The 26,759-nt window shown below is 39.7% G+C and overlaps 1 protein-coding gene across 8 annotated transcripts in view; it reads right to left on the bottom strand.

Annotated features, from left to right (window-relative positions):
• Positions 1-2,832: 2,832 nt before the first annotated feature.
• The window catches only part of TEAD1 (TEA domain transcription factor 1), a 161,599-nt gene continuing 137,672 nt past the window's right edge, over positions 2,833-26,759 (bottom strand). For 6 of the 8 annotated variants that reach the window (XM_067296147.1, XM_067296143.1, XM_013957893.2 and 3 more), the window contains 4 exons: positions 22,028-22,201; positions 11,485-11,625; positions 9,775-9,927; positions 8,613-8,726 (listed from right to left, as the gene is read on the bottom strand). In XM_067296147.1, the coding sequence (XP_067152248.1) occupies positions 8,613-8,726; positions 9,775-9,927; positions 11,485-11,625; positions 22,028-22,201 (582 nt within the window). Of the gene's footprint in view, positions 4,647-8,612; positions 8,727-9,774; positions 9,928-11,484; positions 11,626-22,027; positions 22,202-26,759 lie in introns of those variants that run through there. The other 2 variants (XR_010884084.1, XM_067296144.1) reach the window with 2 other exon arrangements.

Below are 26,759 nucleotides of genomic sequence, written 5' to 3'. Positions count from 1 at the left end.
ACGGACTGCACAGCTCAGTGCTCTGTTCAAACAGAATAGGTCTCTGAAAACTACTGGCATATTCTCCTTTTGTTGGAGGTCCATAAAGCAAAGCATTAATGTGCATTGCAGGGTAAGACTTTTACCTCAGAGCGAGTAGTGAACTAACCCCTTCATTGAACTGTGTAAATGAGAAGCATGAAAAGGCATGTGTGCATATTAATCACAGCTTCTGCATTGCTCTGATTGCCCCGACCAACATCCTTACTGGCACATTGACTTTACTAGAGGTAGAGAAACAAGGGGGAACCTATTAGACTTAAAGCTCTAAAACTGCTCCCAGTATATAGACATCTCTAACAGCTGTTAAAGACATTTTGAGGCAGACTTGTGCAGATATTTTTTCATTTGGCTTTCTGCTCCAATTTAATAAAATCAAGGTTACATTCTTGTGCTCTCACCTCTAGGATAGGGTAGAGGCATGGTGAGCAACCTCTTTTTTTTTAATTCATTACCCTAAACCTGTAATGGAAGGGTGGGTGGGTGGGTGGGTGTGTCTGTGCACACATGCACTCAAACTTGTATGCCTTTGTGGAAGGAAGAGGGCTTGAAAAATCACCCCTGCTGGCTAAATTGAGATCAGTGTCTAGCACTCAAGTGTCTTTGCTCAGCTGATTTTTCTTCAGATAGTCTGCAAGATACTGCTTTTCCTTGCTCGCTGTCTCTTTTTCCAGTTGAAACCAAGCAAATGCCTCTTCATCTACCAGAGAGGGTATAGGCTGCTTTGCTGGTGAGATTTTTTGGGCTTGCTTGCTCTTCCCCTTCCCTACTGAGTCACACAAAAACACCAGTGTAGTGGAGGCCTATGGTAGCTTTGCCAGCCCTTTTCCCTTAAGGTTAAAGAGAATACTTTAATATTGGGAAGGGCCAGTTTTCTAATTTCTTTTTTTTTTTTGGTTGGTCTTCAAACCATCTTTATCCTTTTCATTCTTATTATTTTCTCCTTTCCTCAACTTTTCATTTTCTCTGAAAAGCAACATCTTGCTCCTCATTTAGTCGGTCACTTGCACTCTAGGTTTCTATGATTTTCCTTTTCCCTCTACTCCTAGTACCCTCACTGTCCCTCCACTGCTTCCCTCCTGCCCGTCTCACCCTCACTAGGTCTCTAGTGGCTCCAGTACATCTCCAGCTCTCTCTAAACAACAGCAATCATACAGCAGTTTACAACCATTAACCAATTAAGTGTCACAACTCTCTACAAGGTAGGTAATTATTTACAAACATTGCTGAGTTACCACTGTGTGGTGTGACAGATTGTTTGGCTGTTTCTGCTGAAAGGGCTTCGGACAATAATAGTAAGTCTGCTAAAGGTCAGGGTTGAGGTGAACAGCCAGAGCTGTGTGAGGAAACTATAGACATCTGCTAACACACTGCATAGCCCTGAACTGCCCTCTTACGCTCAGTTTTGTGAGCATTAAATGTGTTCTGTATTTGTAGAGTAAAATAGGCTGCATGTTACTTAAAAAATATATATATATCTGTGGTAGAAAATTCCATAGACCCCCTTAGAGCTCATCATTCAACATTTCATACAATGGTATGGAGTACTGGACTTTCTTCTTTGTCCCTCAGCCATGCTGCCGCATTCACATAAACCAGCCTGCACTTAGTTAAGGAGAGGCTGTTGCTTCTGCTGAAGGCAGGTTGATGAACTGATGAAGTGACATTACATTGGGACTCCCAGCCTGAAATGCTGCATGGCATTTTCCCCAAGGTGGAAGATTTATGGGTTTTAACCTAAATTAATTAAGAAGCAGAAGGTTAATTAAGAAGCAGGTTGTTGCTGACACAGCAACCCCACTTCAAAGTGCTGACACCATATACTTAATGGGAAACAAGAGAAAAAAAGGTCAAAGCAGACCATGTCTGTTTGCCTTGTTTGCAACCCATTCATCTTGCACGTGGTGGGGGTGCTCTGGTGGTATTTTTAAAATGGCAGTGGAACATCTGCCACCCAAAGGAAAATTGGAATTTGTGGGAAGAGGCGTGTGGTTTATTCAAAACCCACTGTTCTTCTTTTGAAGCAGAAGAATGAGCCAGACGTATGATTTTTATCTGCTAAGTCCTGGTCATGTTTCCATTGACTTCAGCTGATCCAGGATATCCCTCTTACTCTTTTTTGTTCCTTTCTTTTTTTTTCCATAGGTAGCTGGTTTCACTTCATAAATGCAGCAGCAAGTTATTCCCATTCCATCCTCTCCTCATATCATGTAGAGCTGCTAGCTGGGGGGATGTGCTTGTAATAAGATAAACAAGGAATCAGTCTCTTGAAAAAGGTAATGTTTTTAGGACTTCAGCTCTGGCTGAGCTCAGTATCTGTTGAAAGAAACACCTCAACCTCAGATAACTATCATGTTCCTCAGTCAGTTCTTGTTGTCATGTTAGTGATGTATTTGATATCCATTTATTACATAACATTTTGAATAGATTATTTCTGCTTTTGGAATAAAGGGGAATGGGTGGCTTTTCCCATTTAAAAAGTATGGCTTAAATGGTATTTATTAACAAAACACTGTTTCTTTAGGAAGACACAGAAGCTAGAGATAGTTACCTTTGCTTGCTCGTTTAATGCTAGAATGTGCTTGGACTTATTGCTGAACATGGCTTCCAGATGTGCCAGCAGAGAATGCCATCACTACAGGTTTTTGTAAATCTTGCTACATGTCCTTCTGCATCTTTAGGTAGCCAGATATTTCTGTAAATCTGGCCTTGTGATATTTTGGAAAATATTTTTTGAAAGTTGCACCCAACATTTAAGAGATTGATGTAGGAGTTTAAGATAAATGCACAAAACACTTTCATTTTCTTTATTTTCAATCGATACCGTATGAATACAAAGTTTCTAGAAAGCTACAAAAATTCTACCACTTTATCAAGAAGGCATCAAAATGTGTCACTTTGCAAAGACATGAAAACACCTGCAGTAACCGACACAAAAATAGCATTTTTAGAGTGATGAAATAATTGCACTTAACTGTCATGGATATTAAAGTTATCACACATATGTACCGCGAAAGCTAGAATACATTTTTTTTTTTTACAAAGCACTTTATAAAAAAATTCTCTGCACACAAAACCTATAATTTTCATATTACTATCATACTAAAGATAAATTCACTTTAAAGCCAACACTTACTTAAAACATTTTAAACAAAATAAGGTACCAGTACCTACACACAGACAATAACAAATACAAGAATACTGTACTGCCAAGAGGTTTGACTGAAACTCCTTTTGAAAGCTTCTGCAAATATGTTAAGAAAACATTGGAGAACACTCACTTTTTTTCAAAGAAAGAGCCTTCCCTCCTGTCTAACCTAGAGGTACTTTATCATCAAAAGGCAAGTTCTACATCAAAAGTTACCAGCAGCAGTACAAAATTAAAGTAACCACTGACCATATATGAATATGCTTAAGTCACAAACCCATTTTATACACATTACACAAATAAACATAAAGTGAGAATTCCATTAAGTCATTTACAAATGTGAACAAATGCACATGGCAAAAAAACCCCAAACAAAACAAAAACCCAACCTGTTTTACATAAAATGTACTGAAGAATTAAAGGCTATTCAGGTTTTTAATGTTATAAAATTCTTTTGTCTTTTTTTTTCAGGCACATATTGTATTTTTTGTCTGCAGTCATGAGCCTGAATCAGAGGCCCATAAAACAAAACAAAACAAAAACAAAAACACATATTTTGTAAGGAGGTAACAGGGATCCATCTCCTTTTTGTCAACTGAGTGCATTTAAGATTTAATTTATACACTAAAACTAAATTACATGATCTCAGCAAGACTGACCTGAAAAGTTAAAAGATGAAGATCTACAAAGTGAAAACACTTTGTACTTTGAAATTATCCAGCCTCAATATTTTTTTAGGGGGCTAAATGTCTTGTTATGAAAGACGGGGGCGGGGGGCGGAGAGATCATCCTGAGAAAGGTACAAAACTGGACTCTTATCATGTGCGCTCTGTGGCCGGCTACTATATGTATCAGTATGGGTCAAGTAAAGAGTAGACAAAACACTTCTCAGTATGAGGAATCCAGGAAAACTATAAGGGGACTGCTTCAGAAAGCAAGTATGCCCTAGGCATTGCAGTGAAAAAATAAATAGATACAGATTAGCAGGTCAAATGTTGTATCTGCCTTGAACTGGCCGGTTACTTACATTCAACGTTAATGTACACCCTTCATTATTAAAAAAAGCCTAAACCGTGGAGTTTGTAATGGAAGAAGCTACTGCCAAACTTGATGAGCTGTAGCTGCAGTAGAAAGGGAAAGTGAGAAACAAGCATTATATCTGTGATTCCTTCAAAATAGTGGTGCAGTACCTATATAAATGATTTTGGAATTCAAGTAAGTAAAACTACATTTGTTAGTAGTAATTTTTAACAGCCCCAAATGGTACCATTATACTTATTTTAATATTTTAGTTAGACAGAAGTATAGTTTATCACAAATATTGACTAGAACAGTTGAAATGTTTCATATTAATTGAAAATACATGCTCTACTTGTGGGGCGAAATCGTCTTTGCCCTACCTCAATCTCATTGAGTTCAATGGGATTACTTGTGTGATAGAAGTACGTGAGATTTAGACCTTGAAGGAATAACAAAAATAATATTTTAGAGACAGGGAACTTGAATTATCACAATATTTACCACACAGTGTCACAATATTTCTCTATATAAAAAGTTAAACTTAGTTTTCATCAAATACTTTAAAAATCAAGTTAAAATCGTATTCACAACTATATAATCCCTCTGACAGCTTTTGGTTTTGCTGATATTTGTTCTTTCTAACATCTTTTTCTTAAAATCTTGCTCCTCTTCCCATCATTTTTAGTTGTAGTATTGAGTATGGCCCCCGTTCACAGAAGGTTTCAAATACAGACACATTTTTAAGAGGAGCTAACTTTCTTCTACCGAGGTATCACCTGGGAGAAAACCAAAACAAAACAACCCTGTGTTTTGAATAGTGCTGACCAGAGTTTCTCTAACAGCACCTTTATCTGCAATGCTCACACTTAACATTTCAGTACTTATTAAAAACACACAATTGCATTTACCCTAATTATCGTCTGTTCTCCGTTTTCACCTTAAATTTTATGCATCTGATTTTCAGCATGCATGACTTTGTAAACAAAACTTTATATAAACAAAAAAATCTTCACAGATAATGAAATATTATTAGAGGAGAACAATAAAGTCACATTTGTCCACTGTCTGAAAATCTGCAGTATATGGATCTCACATTATGCAGATGCACAAGCAGATGAAGAGAATATAAATGTGAATCATTTTCATTTTTATATCATAAACACATCAGTTGCTGGTTTGCAATGCTGTCAGAAATGGCAAACAGTAGATTATTCTCCAGCATTTTGCAGTTTCATCATTAGCAAAACTACATTGCTATAAATGGTGCTCTTTTGTGAATGGAGGCCTGTAGTTTCAACTTATTCCAATAAACCAAAGGCATTACGGTGATAACTAAGTATTTTTGGTCTCTCTACAAATTGTCATTATTATGGCAGCACTTTTCTAAGCTGGAATTTCAAACCAAAGGCACTTTCATGCTAGAGTGCAGAAGAGTCACAATTAGTTAATTATTTGGTCATGAAATTTAAAAAGGCAGCATTATTAATACAATTCACTTTTCACGGAAAACTATGAATCTGTAACCTTTCCTTTTGGTATAGACATTTAACTGCGTAGTAATGGGACTGACTTGTACTGAAGGTTGGTTTAGACCAAGCAGTCAAAGAGCTTTTCTATGGGAAAAATACATGTATTTTAAAAATGGAACCAATTAATAAAACAAGATATAAAATTTATGTTAAGAGGCTAAAGATACTTCTAATATAATGCTAAGGCACTGCATATTGTAATGCTTTGGCAGCTCTCAATTAAAAGGTTCCTAAAAAGTAACAGTAACAAGCTAAATTCTTCCAGCTTACAAAAGAGCTCACAGTTTACAGGCAGCCTGTTGGACTATACACCCCACACTGAACATTTGAAAGATTTAAGGCTTTTAAGAATTAACATATACAGGGTATGGATCATTTACAAAAGTGTAAAGAAAAGACGATGGAAGTAGTTTTCCTAATATTACATATGTGAACACCAATAAACATTGTGACTTTTTATACCCTATAGTTATGACATACGTAGTGTGCCAGATTCTGTTAAAAAAACTGTACCTGGTTTTGCAAATTGACCTACATTCTTTATATGCCTTAAAAAGTTTGCTTGTTATAAAAAAAAAAAAAAAAACACCAAAACCACAATTCAAACCCTAAATAAAAGACAACTTTAGAAAGAAATAAAACAAAAAAAAGTAGTTTTTGACTGGTAACACCAAGTGCTTAGAATAAAGGGCTACCGTTAGGCTGTTACAATGCAGTGCTTTTCCTGATGTGATTGTTAGTGTTAAAAATGAGTGTTAAAAGAGACCTTACCATGGACATATTTTTCTGTTTTTTGAGTTCACAGAATATAAACTGAAAGATCATCAGCCCTAATATCCACAAACAAATAACAGCTAGACATCACAGCAATCATCCACCTACTAGACTTAGATCGGAGGCAGGCTAAAGAATTTAAGTGGTCTCCCTTCCCCTTGTAGCTGTTTGTATCTTCCTCTAAATGTGAGTTCTTACCAGTGTTAAGCATTAACATGATCTGATGCAGCCATACAGCAACCCTCTACCTCTGCTAGGAAATATTCTAATCTAGATAATTCAACAATAGGCAATTCTAACACAGGGGACTATGTAGAAATACAGCATCCCAAAAATTAAGATGGACTTTTTTGACGTCTACAACACTGCCTGGGAGTGAATTCTAGACTTTAATTGCGCATGGGCGCATATTGGTAAAGGGCAATAAGGAGGGCATCCGCCAAATGTTAACTTCTTTGATTCACGACTGCAAGAGACCCTCCCAAGAACACTCTTTGTGGATATCTCATGACTGATCTTTAACGTGTCTTGGTTGGCCAAGTGGTCCGCAATCCTTTCAGACAAATGTTTTGCATGAGAACGCGCTGCTGGCTGAACACCTGTTTAGACAACTGGTGCTTGGGGAATTGACAGGCCAGTGCTGCGTGTACAGCGGAAGGAGAGAAGCTGAGTAACACTAACTGGCCTAGCCAGGAAGAATGAGAATACTTAGCTCACATATGCGTACCTCAGATTCACTCACACCCACATCCACATTTTGAGTCCTTACAGTATTAAAATATCTCCAGCTGTGCTTCAGTTCCTGGAGTCCTCCTGATTTATCAGAAGGATGAATACTACCACATCTGCATACAAAAAGACATCAGACCCCACGTGATACAAATATGTAGCCCTAGAAGGCCTTCGCCAGTACCAAGCGTGTCAGCTTTGCAAGAACTGGAGAGAACTCAGGCAAGGTGTAAGAGCACCATGAATAAAGAGGAAAAGGAGGAAAAAAAACCTTCCACTTTCCAATTGTTTTTGCCTGATGTTGGGTGTGACTTTCTAGCATCTCAGAGATATTAGAGCCGTTGATCCTTTCAGAGGCATATGCATTCTTCTCTCGAACACGTTTGTGGTTTGCTTTCAGCTTACATGTTACAGTGCTGTCACAATGTCGGTTGTTGCCATTCATTTGTTAATTTCAGAGTTGCAAGTTTTTCACTCATTAGAAAACATAATTGTCCATATAAAATATAACTGCGCACACAAGACTACATATAATGCGAGTCTAAATCTTCAGTATTTACCTACTTATTGCAAAATGAACCATCTTTTTCATTAAATAATCAAATTTTCATATTAGTACAATACAATTTATATTCTTTTAAAATACACTAGCTATGTTAGGGATAAGGGATGATGTTTTCTTTCTCTGCAATATCTGTTTGAACGTTTAATGGATTAGAAGATTAGTTTTAGCATTGAGAAAAAAATACAAAATTTGCCTAATTTTAGGACCTGTCTGCTTCTATCAGGCATTTCTTAAGGCTATATTTTTCATTTGGTTTCAAACAGAAAAATGTTTCATTTTAAAAAATAATTTAGTGAATTACATTCATCCATATCTTCCACCCTAATTAGTTACAAAGATAATTCTATAAAGATTATTAACTTTGTGTACTCATTTACAGTTATAGCTAAAGATTCATTTCAATTTCACTTGCATCGTAAAACAAGTATTTTATGTTGGGAAAAAAAACAAAATAAATTCTTATAAATGCTGTCAGTTTTTCCCCATGGCAAATGCTCTGTCATACATTTTTCTATCAGAATTAAAAATAGGCCTCCACAGACAGAGGCATTAGGTTCTTAAATACAGTCTTCCCAAAGAACTGTGGTTTACAAATTTGAAGAACACTTAGTTTTAGAAATAATTTTTACAACTGTACCAGAATTTCACAGCTACAATTATATATGAACACATTAAAAATGACTTCACTAAAACAGGATTTAGAAAAATGTGGGTGAAAGTTGGGCCAGAGGCACTGCCACTTAGTGTTGAGGTTTACAGTCTGTGTTTTGATAAAGAAGTGAAATGAAGTGTATATATAAATAACTGCTCAGTCTTTTACAAGCCTGTAGATATGATGCTGTGCTCCATGTTCACTGTTCGACACTTCAAATACACAAGCCATGCAGAGTAGGGTTTCTTGTGTATCCCTGTTTGTTACCACCTATTTGAGGGGAAGGAAAAGGTAGACAGCATATTACAAACTACCAGAGCAAAGCAAGAAATGACTGGTTTAATTTAGGCAATGTTTAGGTGTGGCTGTTTGAAATGATCTCTCTCTCTCATTCTCTCTCTCTGTGGCAATTTAAGGGCAACTGTGCCCTCCGTGACTGTGCACTCGCAGGGTGCGCTCTGTGGCTCGGCTCTGGGGCAGTAGCTCCCAGCTGGGCGCACTACGGTCTGTCCCACCCTGCTTGTTTGACCAGGAGCCATGGGAGCGTGGCCACAGGCACCGTGGGCCTCAAACTACACAAGAGTTGAGCCCTGCCTCAGCAAAGGGCAGCCAGTGCTGCCTTGTCACCTTGCGGTCGTGTGCCCCAGGGCAGCTGAGCTGCCTGCAGCCCCTTCCCACACGTACTGCAGTGCTCCCTGCTCCCTGCCCTACCACCTCCCTCTGCCTCCAAACCTTACGCCTGCCCGAATGCTATGGTGGCAGCAGCATCTTAAGGCTGTAAGCATTTGGCTGGGTGCCACAGCAAAGCCAGAGTGAAAAAGCTGGATAGCTGGATGAAATTGGCTTAAACGCTACTGTGTGGACCATTCTTCATGCTTTAGATCACCTGCTGGGTGTATCGTCTCCATTACTGCATGCTTTCCCTGGCCCAAGAACTAATTAACACCACTGACGTTTGCAGTATTATAAGTGGCATTTCACTCAGAACTCATTAGATGATGGATTGGATGGTTCAAAGTTACTGCCTTAGGCTCGCTACACACACCAGAGACTTGCATTAAAAAAAAAATAAGAGAAGTAAGCTGAATTTCTGGAAAGTAACACAGACATTTGTTTGTGTTCTCACCCAGCTTTATCCTTTTCATCCTTAGTTTCTATAGTGCGTAATTCCAAGAATATTACTGTGAAGTCACTGGTATGATATTTTTAGTAAGTAGTGTGACTAAGGGATTCAGAAACTGCTTCTAAATATTGTGAGTTAAGCAAGCCATGTAAAGCCTGAGCGTATTTTAGAAGTAGAAAATAAAAGATTCCATACCAATAAAATTGTAAAATTTTCCAACACACTGTTCATCATGTATTTCTCTGGTAAATGCTTCAGCTTGTGTATGAAGTTGATCATATATTCACACATTGGAGAGCGGTTTATTCTGTACACAAATCGGCCATTCTCAAACCTTGCATATTCAGTCTGAAAAAAAATATTTAGACTAAGACACTTTAGAATGATTTTAGGGAATGCTAAATCTGGCAGTTTTCTTTCTTTGTGTAGACAGAACAAAGAGAAAGCAGGTCTGAAGCCCTGACAGGTCTCCTTCTGTAGCCTTACTTAGGAACACGCCCCCCACTCACCCCTACCTACTAACTCCCTGCCTAACCTATACAGTGCCTTGCTAAAAATTCAAAAGCCTTTATTTGTCAAAAGGTATAATATCACTACTTGTTTTCTAGTTTGTGATTAAAAAACTGCGAAGGTGAGGATTATGCAAAGGTAAGTTCAAATCAAGTAACAATGAATTAAGTTGAAAAGTTAGTGATAAGATTAGTAGTTTCAAGGGAACTGGCTGCAGAGGAGACAGCAGAAATAAGCTTATATATTTGTGTGAGTGTGTGTGTGCATATATAAACGCAGCTATATATGCTATATTATTATAGGCAATTTATAAATTACAGAAAGATGAAAGACTACAGTTGGAAGAAACCTAGACTGGTCTAGACTGCAGTGGCTCACAAGGACTGAAGGAGGAGAAGGGTGTGATTTCCTGGACTTCTGCTGTCCAGATACCAATTGCTCAGATGATCTCCTCAGTAGCTTGTGGGATTTCTTGGCTTTATCTAAGCTTGGAATAATGAAAACAATGGAAAACTTTTTTATGGTCACAGTGCACAAGAACTATGTTTACTATAAGGAGGATATGCAAAGTGACCAAGACATCTACAAATACTTAATGTACAGCTGTAGGCTAAAAGTGCCTGTACAAAAACTGTGCTACAGATAACACATGTGGGTGTGGGGCTCATTACACAAAGGACAAGTGTAATAGCTGCAGTATCACATATTCCAGTTCATACACAGCACATTCCAATTCATACAGTTCTGGGCTAAGAGCAAAAAGGCTCAAAAAAAAAAGGCCCTTGTATGTTAAAAAATACACATCTTTGTATCCAAAAGCTGCTGGCAACTGTGGAAAGTGTGCATTTCTGTGCATAAAATGAGTGTGGGGAGAAAAGAAACAGAGCACACCATCCATATCTTTCTTTAAAATGTTAAAAGAAGTTTAGATGATAGGGGGTAGTTTACCACCTTAGTATGGTTCCAGACAGGCTACATGGCTAGCCAAATGACTGGAAATGAAAGCAAAGCATTTTTGCTTCAGCACCGTTCTGCCAGGTGTTGGAGGAAGCTGCAGGCTCCCCGGAAGGTAGGTGCCTCTGCTAACAGGGGTTGCCAGCAGAAGCATGGAAGTGGGGCTCTAAAGCAACAGGTAGCCAGCATTTTACTGTCAGTAGGGTCACCAGACACACGGTGACTTAAAACTAACCCAAATGCTGCTGGGAAGGAAAATATTCCTTCAGGAAGGATTACAGGAGGGAAGGAAAAGACAGCTAAGAGCAAAGTAAAGAGATGAGAGCCTAAGTAAAATCAAAGGGAACCAGAGAATCACTATCCATTTCACAGTGCCACTGGTGCAGCAGAAGTGCCCAGTCCAGAGTTAACAGAGGGACTCGAACTGATCACAACACTCACCTCTACTTTTTCTACTACTTGCTTTCCAAATGAGCAGACTTTGGTGGAACAGGTGATTGTCATATTTTCTGAGCTCTCATACTGACTAGTGACTCCATAAAACGCTCCTGTATCATCTTGAATGTTGCAGTTTAAATCAGCCTGTTGGGAAAAGATAACAGATGTTGAAGATTGTATTTTTCATTTGACTGTCAGTGGGATAAGTTGTAATTAGCTCACCAGTCTTTTCAGAAATAACGCAGAGGAAGAGAGAGGGAGTTTTATAGTGGTAGCAATGGCAGTGGAAAAAGTCTCAAAGAAAATACCTGCATTAATGTTGCAGTAAAAATTTTAGGGAAGTGACAGTTTCTTCAAACTTGAAGCAACAAAAGGCAACACACTATTTGTCTTTGCTACATGTGGAGTTCCTGCCTGGCAGATAGATGATGAACTCACTGGAGGGAAGGGAATGATTATTTGCCTCCAGCATCGACTCCTCTAGAGGGAAGTTGCCCTGATACCTTGAATAGAACAGAGCCACCCTGCTCCTGAGGGGCCCATATTTCATTTTCTTCTTTTTCTTTCTGAAAACAATGAAATCATCACTACAAAGGAAGACAGCTGTGCGACAGGAATCAATCACTGATAAAAGACTGTTAAGCCATATGGCCCTGATTCAGCAAAATAGTCTAACTTCACTAAGCTTATGACACAACTCACAGGCTTCACATTAGCTGTGTGCTTACTGAGCTGGGGCCTACTGGACCAGTAAAATATTTTGGAAAGTATTCCATTTTTTTGAATAGTTCTTCACAGTCTGAATCCAGCTGCCTTTGATACCTGGCACCACAGATTAAGATTTGCTGGACTGAGTGAGGTACAGTGCTACCTTTAATTATTTATATCCAAATCCAAGTCCTGAGCACAGCGTGATTTGTTTGGTTGCAAAGCAACAACACAGGTTGCAGGCTGAATTCTGCCTCCCCAGGCCTGCAGCAGCAGTGAAGCTTTTCTGCCACCGAGTTCCTTGTAATCATGAATCCATTTTCAAAAGCCCTCAATTAAAAGAGCTCTGATATGGATATAGCTGGTCTAATGGCTATCCACAGCTGGATTTTTTGACTTTGGCATTAACTCTGGCAAGATTTTCCTTTTTTTGTGGAAATAACGGATCAACTACTGTAATGTAATATCCAAGAATCATCTGAATTCTTTACTTTTAGATGAGCATTTTAACAGGGAAATGCATCTTAGCAGGTGTTTCATTTGCAATTCTAGCTCTGTTTGTTCTTATTGCTAATACAGAGATGTAACATAACAAGAAATTTTCACAAATATCTTTTTTACATGGAGACTTTTTTAAAGCCCAGTTTACAGGTATGCTTATTTAATAGCTATTGTGGAACATTTATAATCCTGATTTCACTGTATATCAGGTCATTTGTAACTACTATTTAATTTTTACCTAGGCAACAACTCATTAATTCTACTTAGTGTCTACAACCCATTTTTGTAGCACTATGTTTTCAGGCAATATGCTGAGAATAGCACACACTGAGCTAGTCTGTGGTATGGAGAAGTCATAGGTCTGATATTACTTCAGGCTGGCTTTGGTAAATTAATCAGTGGAAAAGTCTCCTGAGGCTTACACACAGTAACGCAAACAGTCCTGTAGTCGCATATTTTGCATAACAGAAAGAAATCCTATTGCTATTACACCTTGTTTCTTGCACGTTTTGCATGAGGTCAATAGTTAATGTTTAATGTACATTTAAAGCAGTGTGTTCACAGTGACCTGTAAGAAATCGTTCTGCACTAATAGCAAATAAGCAATTTGCCATCACAGCCAGTTTGCAATTACATCTGAACTTGAAAAACAGTAGCAGCCATCAGCCATGCCACAGCTGCTCCAGCGGAATTTCTGAAGAATAGGTATTTCTGATAAAACAACTATATTGTTGTGAATGATAGTAATAATCTCTTTAAAATTGGTTATTTCTGCTGCTACCACAATTACAGTTTTATTGTCAAAGTATTTTCTCTTTCAGATAAGGGCAAAATAAATTAAGAAATCATTACTAAAATGCTCCTTACAATTTCATATTGTCAAAAGGGTCAGCTGCATAGACCTTTCACTTCAAGCTGCAAAAACAACAGTTTAGAGATTAAAAAAAAAAAAAAAAGGAATAATTTTGTATCTGCTGCTTTCTGATTTTGAAGCCCACTGAAAAAATTCAGTTGTCAATATGCGACACTTTTAATCCGGAAAATTAACACACGTGGCCATCTGGCGCCCTGTTGAGCACTCCTGCAGCTCTTCCAACTCTTGCTGAAATCAACGGGAGCCCTGTGTACACAAAAGACACAGGCTGGAGCCCTGATGTTTGAATGAGGAACACTTGAAATTATCACTCAACTGTCATGATTTGAGTACTCTTAAGAAATGTTGCAAAAAGCCCCTGCTGGCAAAACAGGTATGAATTATTTCTATTTGCTCTTTGATTTTTTTTGAGTCCGGGGTACAAAAAAGGTGTTTTCAATGAAGGAAACAGTTGTGGGTTTTTTTGTTTTTGTTTTTTTTTGCCTAAACAAGAATTTTTAGGGTCAACTAACTGCAAACTGCTGAGAGCTGAAGCTTTAAGACTCCTCCTAAAATTATAACATGGACATCATAAAAATCATAAACGTTGGCAACAGCAAATACTCTTAAATGAATGTGTGACCAACACCTCTCCTAATAGTGCAAGAATGTTGTCTGTTCTTCCACACCAAAATAAACTTTGTCCCTCAACCTGGGTTCAAATTCTTTCATTGAAGGCTGAGTACATGAACACCATGAAGAAGTGCGTATCTGTCACGTGGAGGAAGTTGTCTTAATCAGGAATTGAACAGATTTGTTCCATGTTGAAAACCCCTCTTAAGGAAAGAAAGAAAATCATTTATGGTAAAATACAAAATTTTGGGCAAATGATAAATGATGATGATGAAAGACTTGTAAAATATATTGCTGTGGCTTACATAGTAAGGGATTCATTCAAACACAGCTGAAGGCAAAGCTGTATCTCTAGAACTAAAGTGGGTCACAGAATTTGGGGGCTTTTTTCTTCCTGAAAGATAATGACTCTACCAAAAAATGGGGCTGCACTATAAATAGGCACTTCTGTGGCTACGAGAGTTGTAGCTGCAAATTTGAGCAGGAATAAGGTGATGTGTACCTCTGTATTCCATTTTAGCAGGCCTGTTGCTACAATATTGACTCCAGTTTTTGTGTCTACACTTTAGAAACGATGTTGGAAAATTGGAAGGGGTTCAGAAAAGAGTTACAAGAATGATTTCAGGTCTGGAAAACATCCTTTGTAGTGAATGACTAATGAAACTCCACCTACTTAGTTTTTCCAAGGGAAGTTTTTCCACGACTTTGTCATAGCCTGCAAGTTGCTACATGGAGAAGAGTCTTCTGATAGATTAAATCTCGCAGGAAAGGATGTAAAAGAAAGCTAAAGCTAGGCCAGAGCTAAAGGAGAAACAAGGTAGAAGCTGATAACTCTGATGATAATGAAATGCAGGAATAATTTTGAAACGTGGTAGAGTCCCCACCACTTGGGGTCTTTTTCAGCCAAGTTTAATATCTAACCAACAGGAATGCTCCAGTTCAAGTAGGCTTATTGTCTGTATGCAAGAGGTTCACTGCTTGTATTACACAAGAAGCAAGACTAGATAAATATAATAATTCCAAAAATTGAAATCTATGAATTTATCTTACTAACCTTAGTTAACCCTCTACTTACAATTTTCTTTTTCGCTGAGCTCTTTGAAAAAATGACAACATCAAGCTTCTGGTGTGCTGTGCTTGCGGTCTCTCACACTAAGCAACTCTGTCTCATTATTTCCTTGATACTCTCCATCTGTCTGTATCTATCTGTTCTCTCTCATTTTAGATGTAGAGTGTTAAGCCTCACTGGGCTGGAAACCATTTTTTCCTTCTGTGCATACAGCTTCTAGTACAACTATGCTCTGATCCATAGCTCCAGGAATGAAGGTTGGTAGGCACTACTGTAGCATATACAGATAAATAACTTTTCAAATGATGACATGATCACATTTGATGCGCAACAGTCCATTTTCTCATTGAATTTTAAAATACAAGATCAGTACAATCTAGGAAAAAAACCCAAACCTATAAAACACAAATGGAATTACATTTTTTTATGTGTGGGGAGGGATTTCAGAAGTAAAACTCTAGCCTTGCTTCATTTCTAGGAGCTGAGCTATATATGAGCTGAATGCATTTGGAGAAGGGGGAGCCGCTCAGCTTTCTGGCACCCTTTCTCAGGTGATTAATTCATTAATACAGCATAGCTTGTCAATGTGTAGCACTGAAAATGTTCCATATTAAGAATATCAAGTGTTTGACATGATGCATGAAGAAGCCTCTGCCAGTGTGCCAGAGCGAGCACCAAAACCGAACAAAGCGGCGGGGGGGCACAAGTGCTCTCAGTCTCCATGTTAGAGGCAGCAGGGTACGGGTGGCAGGGGGACACACAGGGGAGCCTGCTTGTGTTGTAACAGCTTGGGTTAACAAAAAAGCAACACTAGCAAAAATTGCAAAGAAGGGCCTAAATTCTTCCTGCTACTTAGAAGGAAAACAGCACCTGTGGGAAACAGCGTGGGATTTGGGGAGGGCCAGGATAATTTACACTAGCACTCAGTAGTTAACATTAAGCACATAAGGTCATTTGTTAACAACATACAGGTTTTTAACTACTGCTGACTGCAGGGAGGTGTGTTACTCATCTGACCACATCATGCCTCCCCTCCTCCTCTCCAAAGAGTGATCAAAGAGCAGAGATTCCAAATTGTGAAGCAATTTTTTCCAACGGGAGCATCTGGATCGCTGGCACAGTGCACCGATCGTTACGCTGCAGCTTTGGAATTGCTTGCAGGACTGCCACATGGTTAGGCCTGTGATGGACAGGCCAAGCTGCTCTGCCGGCCCAGCTGCTCTGCCCCTTGACTCATTAGCGATTCTGCAGCACTCATGCCCCAGCAGCAATTTGGGACTGCGGCCGCCTCAAGCACCGCACGAGTTCCCTGTGCTGACAGGGTTCAGGGGGCTGGGGGGGCAGAGGGGAAGAAAATGGACGCCTGCTTTCGTCCATATCTAATTTGTTTTGCATACATTTGCATGCTGGCCATAGATCCATTCACATTACAGAGCCCGTTTGTGAATTGCAGATCATTTGCCAGTCAAAGCTGGCAGGCGTTTGCGTGTGCGTGCGTGCGTGTTGGGGGGGGGGGGGGGGAGGAAACCAAGATTCTATATTGTGTAATATAAATTACACATAAAAATAGAAAAAAAAAAAAGGCAGTAGCCACAATTGTGCGTGTGCATGACTGAAGAGCACAAAGAATTGATGCACCTTTTAAGACTGCTGTAGGCACATGGGGATAAATTCAGAAGGGGGGGGTGGGAGGAGACCACAGGCACAAGCCATTTCTGAACACTGATTACATGGGTAAATTGTTTGTTCCAGTGTATCACAAAGAGAAGGAGAATTATTTTTCATGCCACAGCTGTTTTGAATAAGAATAGGAATAAACTTAACCATCCTCCTCATGTTACTTACCACTAATTATGGCATATATTTACATCTATAAAACAGTGAAATTTGGGGGGACATAATTTAATGTCCCTTTATTGTGTAGATTCCTTTATTTCCATTCCACATTTGAATTTCAAAAATGTTTAGGACTTCAAAGCATCTTTAAACGCTTGCCCTAATTATAATACGCATTACTTTCTAAAACTCCTAGTTTGCATTGCAGATTCCTGCAAATGGAGGCATTCATTTTAAACATCAATTAATATCATCCACGCATCTTCAGATGAGTTTTGGTCTCTGTTTCAGAGTTGCACTGAGCTCTGACTAAGCTTTCATCAGTTTGAAGAATATTTCAAGCTATTGCAAACATTTAAAATTAAGCCAGTGGATCAGATCAGTAGAAAGCCAGAAAGCCCAATATTAGTTTATATCAACTGTTTTTTTCCTGTGTCACTAGTTAGTTAGAAAACATCCCTCCTCCTTTCAGATTTATTTGCTTCCCATGCCTGTTCCTGTAGCAGCAGCAGAAGTCAGAGTTCAGACTTGGCACAGAGCTTTTGTAGGTGCTGGATACATAATATACAGCTAAATTATTGACAGTTCTATGACGCCAGTACTAAGGATCCCAACAGAGGCTCGGAGCCCACTGTGCGAATACAGACTGTTATGTAAAGAAGTTATGCAAAAAGAGAATCCTTGTCTCAAAATTCACAATCAAAGATCAAGGCAAAACACGCGAGAGAAATAATTAGCTAAAACAGACAAATTTGGTCTAGACTGTGTTAGAATCATGTCTGCACTGATGAATTAATGTTAAAGGTGATCTTTCTTACAGTAAAAATTGGTTGCTAGATTAACTAGTACTAGGCAGGAGTAAGTTTTAAAAATGGCAAAGACAGGGCTAGAAAAAGGAGATACAGTCACAATTTTGCCTTCCTAGAGCAGTTCCCTTGCCAGAGTCAAATGTATGTTATAATAAGGGTAGAGTCAAAATGAAGGTATTTATTTATTGGCAATGGGGCTGAGAGATACTGGATTCAGAAGGCAGGTAGAGTAAAGGAGACAGCTGTACCTTGCACTTCATGCAGGAGAAAAGAGAGCCAGAGGAGGCACAGATTGCTGGGAAAGCAGGGGTGGGAGGTGTGTGTGTGTGGGGGGGGGGGGGGGGGGTGGCAAGAAGAGACTTTTTCTTTTACACCTCCTGCACAGATAGGTAGGAAGAGGCCAGGAAGTGTGACATCCAGATGTGTCACCAGGATTGAGGCCAGAAGCTTATCTATACACAGCATCAGGCTGCATTTCACAGGAGATAAAATCCATATGAACCAATAAACGTCTGCAAAGCAAAACAACACATTGCTGTGTACTCAATACCTGTAATGCTTTGCAAAGTCAACTCCAGTTACCAAATGTCTTCTTGCAACATTTCAGACCCTGCCTTCCCCCTTTTTTTGTAATCAAATCTTACAACGTTATCACAGGGAAAACCAAGAGGAAGCGATTCTGCTGAGAAGCCTCAAGTAAACCTAAATGGGAAAGAGCAAGAGGAATATTCTCTCCAACTACCAGCGCTAAGCTGCTTGCTGCCCTAGTCATTCTCAGTGTGAATGCTCCTCTCTGGGCTTCCTGTTCCCCATCCTTCCTTTTAGCACTAGATTTAATGACTAAATGAAATATCCTTTTTGCCGCCTACAGGGACATGCCAACTTTTCTTTAAATCCTTTTACCGTCTTGCCATCACTTCTGGCATCAAATTCTCACCTTCACTTTCAGGGTGCCACATGCTGCAGCACCTGCCTGCATTTCTGCTGTGGTTTCCTTCTACTCCTCTTGTTCATAGCCGCTGGTTTTCTTTTGTTGATTCTCCTTGCAGTGCTTTCTCACCTGTACTCCTTTGCCCAACACAAATTGGTATTCCTCTTTTACTCATGTTACAATCCCATTGCAGCAAAACCTGGACTGTCACTGGACACTAACTGCTCAGGTATACTCAGTAGGTTATAGTGCTGAGCAAACTATTGGTGGTTACATGATAATGAAGAAGATAAGGTAGAAGACAACAGAAACAATGGAAAATGGGAAATAGCTAAACAAAGGGTGAGAGAGACTATTGTAAATAAGCAAGAATCATACTACATGGACAGAACCTGGGAAAAGTTGTTATTTTAGAGTAGGTGGAGATAGAGAATGTATACTGATTCAGAAGCAGAAACTGAATTTAAAAGAAAAGAACAAGACTACAAAATCTAGTCTGTTTTTACATGAATAAACCCAAAGTTTCTAAAGACGTCAAAAAGGCAGTCAACAACCTTTGCTAGCTTTACACTGGTAATGTATGACTGTTTTAGAACAGTTTCTAAAGGCTCTCCATAAAAATGGCAACAGTGCCTTTTTTTTTTTTCTCTCTCTCTCTGAAGAAATGTCCTATTAGTGTGAAAAAAATTAAGTAAAGGACAGTGAGCTGACAATTTAGGATCTAATTGTCATAACACAGCCATCTTCTGCTTTCCCTATATATATGTTTCTAGCTGGGGGGCAATGGTGTGAAGTTTATTCTTAGAGGCGCATTCATCATGACTCTTCTTACACACACAACATTGCCCCTGGCACCCTCCCTCTGCCTTTGCTCAACCTATGAGAGAGAAAATCTGCTAACCTACTACAAGGTCATGGCTCAGGAAGGCATTTTCACCACCATTTTTAATGTCTAATTCAGAAGGATGTTAGCACTATATGTTTTTTAATCTCTCAGTTATCGCAGACACAAAATTGCATTAAAAGACCATTAAGTCTGCAAGGCACAGTGAAGTTAGGAGATGTTGTATTTAAGTTGTTTACACAGCTTTATGCATCCTGACTGTGGAACGGCATTATGCTAGTCTTTTTAGTTACATGACTGCACACTCACCCATTGAACAGCTATTCAATATTTCTCTTTGTCTTCATCAGTGTGGTCCAGTCCTTGGCTCCTGCGCACTACTCAAAACCCACGCTGAACATAGAATTACTATTTTTATAAAGGTTTTCTTCCTGGCCTTATCTTGACTTTTTACAAATTTCATTGAGTTTGTTTTCTCAATGACCACCTGAGGTGAAGGGATGGTTATCATACCCGTGTTACAGATGGGGAACTGAGATGAGAGGGTTAAAGGTGTGCACTGCTTGTAGGGGATCAATCAGAGAAGCCTGGTAATTAAGTTTTCAAAGTCATGAGTATAACACAGACCTTAATGTTCCAAAGAAGATCTCTACTGGCTTTAGATACATCTTTGATGCTACATCTTTCAGCACATCTGAAAATCAGTTTCCACATGCAGAAAAAGCAGAACATACACATACGTCAATGACCATCGCACTAATTGCTGCTGCTGTGTAGGCATTCTCTGTGTGAATTAAGAACAAGCGGGTAAAGTGATGTTCATTTTGCTAGTGGGTTTCACAAATACTTACTACGCAAGGTACATTGGTGAGATGAGGGTCCTAGAGTTCAAGCCTAAGGTTTACAAGGAAATGTACTTAGTGGTCACAGACCCTTACCTCTAAGCTGTATTCCTCCACAGCTAGATTTCTTCTGCCCTTATGCTTGTCCCAGTCCCACCTCTCGCATACTCTCCCTACTGTGTGCCTTCATCCCTACGTTCCGCCACAGGCTCCTCATCCCAAATTCGCCCTCCCTCTTTCTGACTCTGTTCCTATCTGCCTTCTGTTTGCAGTTCTCTGCTACCTCCTGTTCCTGGCCTCTTTGCTCAGCCAGCCCTCACATGTTTGGTCTACAACTCCCATTCCCAGTTTTAAGCCCTAGGAATTTTCCAGTGGATTTCTTCTGCAGTCTAGCACTGCTCCTGCTCAGTGGTTTATCCCTTCTAAACACAAATTTGAAGAAAAGAGTCTCCTTCATTCTTTCTTCCCATATCTGGTGCTACAGAAGCTTTTGGTAAGACACAAAGTCTGGGATATGTAAAAGATGGAGAGTATTTTGGGCCAAGCAGGTAAACTTTAATTGAAAATGACAAACACCAGAAAACCTAATAATAAGCAGTAATTCCAGATCAACCTTTTCTGTAATTAGACCCTGAATATGCCCCTTTCATTGTGGCTTTGAAAGACAAGTATTGGAAAAACATTTAAAATATTCAGATGATAACTGTTGGGATGAAACCCAAATGCATGAGTAGAAAAAGCATCACTGTAAGCATAAGATCTAGCCAGGAGATTTGATGGTCCTTTCGGATGAACCTATAGTATCACCAACTTGAGGTTTTATAAATGCAACAAAGGAGACCCGATGTAGTAATGAAATTCATCAAAACTAGATCACCATATTTTTCAACATCTCAGCCTTCCACTCAATTTTTTTTCACAACTCATATGAGCAGGTTTAACTTTTGGAGCACAGTCACATAGCTGGCTACCAAACAGGCAAGGGGAAAGCAGATGTGTTCCAGCAACCAAAACTGTTAAGGAAAATCCTGGAACCCTCCCAAGCTCGCAATCTTACTACAGACCATGCGGTTCAAATATAACTTGGTACCTGCTGTGTAAACGTGGGCTGATGTCAGGACTGATATTTGTATTATTTGCATTCAGCAAGGGTCGAACATTTGAAACACAAAAAAATACTTAAAATTCTCCATTTAAGCGACTTCTCCTGTTTTTCCTCAGACCGCTAGATGGCAGTTCACCATTTACAAACAAGGACTCCCATTACCTGTTTGCTCCTGACAAGCAGCTGTGTAAAAGGCAGCTCTGGCACGCGTCTGCCCTTGGATGTTGTCTGCAATACAGACTTGGCATGAAACTGTCAGCAAGAGTGGCTTTGGGCTAGCGTACTGCTTGAAGGATATACAGCTTTGCACTTTTAAACGACGCAAGAAGACATATCCATGAGTACGCTAAAGGATGCTAAATACTAAACATAGGCCTTACTGAAAGAGAGTTTCTACATCTCACATCTTACTCACCCAGAATTTTACGAGGAAGAAAGCGTTTTGTGGCCCCTTCCCAAACAATTCCTTTAGACCGCCCTTCTTTTCAGGAAATTTGTCATAAATCTGACGAATGTCCACCGATTCAAGCAATGGGTCACTGTAAGAATGGTTAGCATGTCCAATGTGTACGAAGAGGTGTTTATTGTACTGCAAGGAAAAAAAAAACAGGAAAATCAGTGCTGTACAGAAAGAGCAGAAGTTTATTAAGCCATAGGTCTGTGTGTTCCTGCTGAGGGTAGCCTGCTTTGACGGATTAAACGACTCGCACATTACTCCTGGGACCATGATTATCTGTACCGTGAGTTTCACGAACAACTTCAGTGATTGTGGCATAGCCCCTTGTGAACAAGGGTCAACATCATAAAACCAGTGTTCCCACTGCAAACCACAAAATACGGTCATCTTCAAGAGATTAATTTACACTCAAAGACCCAGTGGCAGCAAGGTGCTGAAGAGCCCTTTGCAGAACATAAGAAGATCAATATGGTCAAGAGGAAAGCCTATTTCTGCCTCTTTAAACCATGCCTTTAAATGTCCCTTATCCTCAGAGTCTGAATTTCTGCCAGTGCCAAAGACCCTGCACCCATACACTTCCTGTTTAAAAAAAAACAACCCACTCTAGCATATATGCTAATGCCACTTAACTACAAGAGATGGAATGGATTTTCCTTTAATCCCTAGAATTGCAATAGCTAGAATTCATTTACTCTGTGTTGCTGTTACTATAGGAGTGTTCTTTACTGCATGTCCTCCAATGTTTTGACCCATGTAATATTAAAGAAACAAATTTTTACCAATTCCCTTGGGAGCTAGTTTCACTGATGACCATCTCTGCCAAAATGTGTTCAGCTTCAGTTTCTCTATTTCTTAACTTCATCCCATCACACCTAATTATAATCACTGGAATCACCTAAGCAATCCCTTTCCTTTCTGGGGTGAAATCCAAGGCCCAGGGAAGTCCATGGCAGCCCCCTACCAAGTTCAATGTGGTCTTTTATGGGCTGCCGTTTCTCCAAGACGAGAGCACCTTTCAGCACCTAAAATTACAATGTAAGGGCAAACTGCAGAGAACTTCCGCTAGTCAGTCAGCAGCTCACAGCATCATGTGGGCAGACAGAAGGAGCTTGATAGTGGCATGCTTAAACATTTGGGTTTTTAACGATGCAGATCACAAAACATTTTACTATCAATCATCTCAATTAAAGGAAAACTGATATGCAGTCAATGAACATAGAAAACCCAGTCATATTGAACAGATGCTGTATATAAGGGCAATTCCCAACTGGTAAGCACAAATAAAATATTTAAAACCCCAAAGCAGACCTTGTTTAAGCTATTTTGTTTACAATATACCTGCAGAATGAACAAATTGAAATGACAGATCTAAATTAATTGGACACCCACTCAGAGCCTTCCTTTGGTGTAAGTGGAGTCTTCCCTAACAGATGTCCAAAACTCTGGGGAAGAAAGAATGGACTGGCTAGATTTCTGTACTTAGGAAATTAAATTGAAATCTATTTAAAAACATCTAGCACAGTGAAATCTGAATTTAGGATCAGAGAACGCTCATCTGTGTACGTGGCCAAAAATGAGTGTATGTATGATGTTCTCTATTCTTCACAGTTTTTTTTTTTAATTCTTCTGAAAGAAGGAAAGTTTAACACTTTGATACAATGTTTGCGCAAAAAAGTCTTAAGCTCAATTCGTATAATATGTGAGCAGCAGTTACACAGTTTTTCCTTGGAGCCTTCTGAAAACCTTATCTAAGTGAACTGCATAGGCTTCCTAGCTTCCTAGGAACTGCCAGGAGCCCAAGACAGTGATTCTCAGAAACCTGCTCATGTTAGGTCTTGCAGCTAGCCAGGAGTGAGATGCAGGGTGCCTGGGCTGAGTCACCTAACGGGGCCATAGACAGAAGCCTGTTTGCAGTCATGCAGACATCTCTATTTATCAAGGAGAATGATGAGAATTCCCCTCTTGGAGGTAAGCACTTAAAAAATTTAAAAAATTCTGAAAAATTAAATTGAAACCTTTTCCTTTCCCCAACACTCCCATATCCTGCCTAGAAGTGCCCAGCAGTTGTGTTGTCCCCAGGGACTGGTGATGCTCCAAAGCAGCGCTCTGCTCTTCCTGTGTCAGAGCAAGGGCTTCAGAAAACATCCCCCCCATTAGCTACCAGGTTATCATTTATTCTGGGGTTCTTTTCTCTCATTCTTTCCTGCTGGAGTTGTTTCAGTTCATACAAATAAATAACCACATTTTTATTGGAATAGAACTGAGATCTCAGGTTCTCCTATGCCTAGGAAACATCTTCCCTCCAAAGGGGGTCTCTTCCCTGGGCCCAAAGGTCACTGCAGAGTGAAGGAGGAGGGAGAGCTGTATTTTAAGAGTTTGGTGAGAGCAAATTCCCAAGACAAATTCACGCGTTGCACCTTATTTCACAAACCAGGAAAATGTACAAATTGCTCAGAATTCAAACTTCAGTTAAATCGTGTTTTAGGAACATGGAGCAGATCAGGAAGTCTTTATGCTGCTTAAATATAAAAGTAAAGTTAAAGGCAGCTGTAAAGCTATTACAGTTGTCTGCAGAGCTTGCCAAAGTACCAGATGCTGCTGCAGCAAAATTTCCAACAGGGTACAGTAGGACAGATGGTATGACATCACCTGACAACATTCTTCGGACGGAAATGTTTATTTTGATATTGCAGCGTGTCATTATTTTCTCCTTATGTTGCTGTAATTCCTATACTAAGTAGAATCATTACTAATCTAATTAGATATGGCATATTTCTACAAACTAATAAATGATAATGTAATAAATATTGGGAGCAGGATAAATGGATACTGAAATGTTCCCATAGTTTTTATATAAACACGCTTCATGACAAAACTGTATGTATAGATAAAAGCAACAAAGCTAAGCTGCACGCCTATATTTTTGAGCTCATTATTGCCTGAAAAGCTTAAAAACATCCTCATTATAGTCAGAATTCACTGTTAATTTAGACTGAGTATTCCAGAGTCATTGAGATACATTAGGCACTGAGGAATTTACTCTTGCCACAGTATTTAAGGGATTTGCATCTGGCATGGGAGCAATAGCATGCTTTAGATGCTGTAAACCACCATAGGTCAAATCCTGTATTTTCTGAGAATAAAAACTACATTAAAATGTATGCAGAACATTCTCAGCTACTTGTTCTTCAGCATCTGCATTTATGTGACATGCCCTGGAGATGGCTGCCTCTTACTGAGCTCCTTTCCTTAAAAAATTCTAACTATCTGAAGAATGCAGTAAAGCCATGAAAAATGACTGTTGTCAAATAGTACCATGAGAAAAATTATAATCCACTTAGGAATTTAAAAGAACCAAGACAAATTGCCAATGGCAGGGGATGCTAGCATTTAAGCTGGAGCAGAACAAAGACAAATCACCTACATTTGTTTTATCAGCTAGCATATATATTCATAACAGCTCCTCACAAATTTTGTGCTGATATTCTAAGGCAGCTTATATTCATGGCCTTTCCGGTCCCTGACACGCAGGGTCGCAAACCGCTGCCGTTCTCCCTGCTGCATCCCTGTGCTTCTCCACACCGATGAAGTTAACACCAGATCTCCAGCTTGGCAAACTATCCTGTACAAGACCAAGTTTTTTATTAGATGGCAGTGGCCAAGGTGCTGGTTGCCGCGCAGCTAACTTTCCGGCACTCTTGGAGCCAGGGCACAGGCTGGGCTGAGCCGTGCTGGGCGCGAACGGGCCTGGTGGCCGAGCCGGAGGAGGTGCACCTGCAGCGGAGCCGCCGGCCCGCTCCCACCTTCCTCTGTGCCACACCTGCTCCGCACAGCATGGGCCGCTGCCCCGCTTGGCCTATTAAAAATACCTTGCTAGCGAGGCTACTTCCTGAGATCTGCAGGTTCCTGCAAATTTCAAGTATAACAAACGCGAGGGTGAGGCCATCTATATCTTTACTTGCAGCAACAAATCCCTATAAGAAAATGCCATCATCAGAAGCTGGCAACTTGAAATGATCGTTGTCTTGTGTGCCCCCAAAAATCCCACCATCCAAAGGAGAAGTACACTAAAAAGGCTCTGTTGCATGTCTGCTAACTGCCCTGAGACGGAGGGAGAGCCTCTGCGTTTGGACCGGATATTCTGTACCAGCATTCACCAGGGGCTAACACGCAGCTCAGATGGAAAGGGCAAGTGCAAGGCTAGGGCCAAACCTGAATTTTGCCTGAAACAAGGGAGAGAAAACAGCACTGCTCAAGTGCCTGGCTTCTGAAGACATGCACTGTGCAGTGATTCCCACTGTACCTCCCAGATCGGTCTAATCCATCATTTTAAAGTGTTAGGGTAGTGACTGCACTTCTGGAGGAAAAGGGAACCAAGTGGGATGGACTGATTAAAAAACAAGCACTAATATATCAGCTGTCTGTATGCAACTGCAACCTGTAACCTACCCAGCCTCAGCTCTGCTGTCTCACTATATCTTATAAATCTGACACACTTTAATTTCCTGCTGATGTACAAAAATAACTTGCTCTGCCAACAATTTGTCTTATTTCTACCAAAATACTAGTAACTGAATATTTCATTCCAGTTGCTTTTGCCCTCCACTGAAACAGATCAGGAGTTATAACATGTTAATGCTATAACCGGAGTCTGTAGCAATTCCTGTTATTAAGGTTGTTTAACACTTCC

Source organism: Apteryx mantelli, chromosome 4 (assembly GCF_036417845.1).
Source record: "Apteryx mantelli isolate bAptMan1 chromosome 4, bAptMan1.hap1, whole genome shotgun sequence".
In the NCBI taxonomy this organism is placed as follows: domain Eukaryota; kingdom Metazoa; phylum Chordata; class Aves; order Apterygiformes; family Apterygidae; genus Apteryx; species Apteryx mantelli.
The sequence above is the reverse complement of the archived record's forward strand: the minus strand, read 5'-3'. Positions and strand labels throughout refer to the sequence as shown.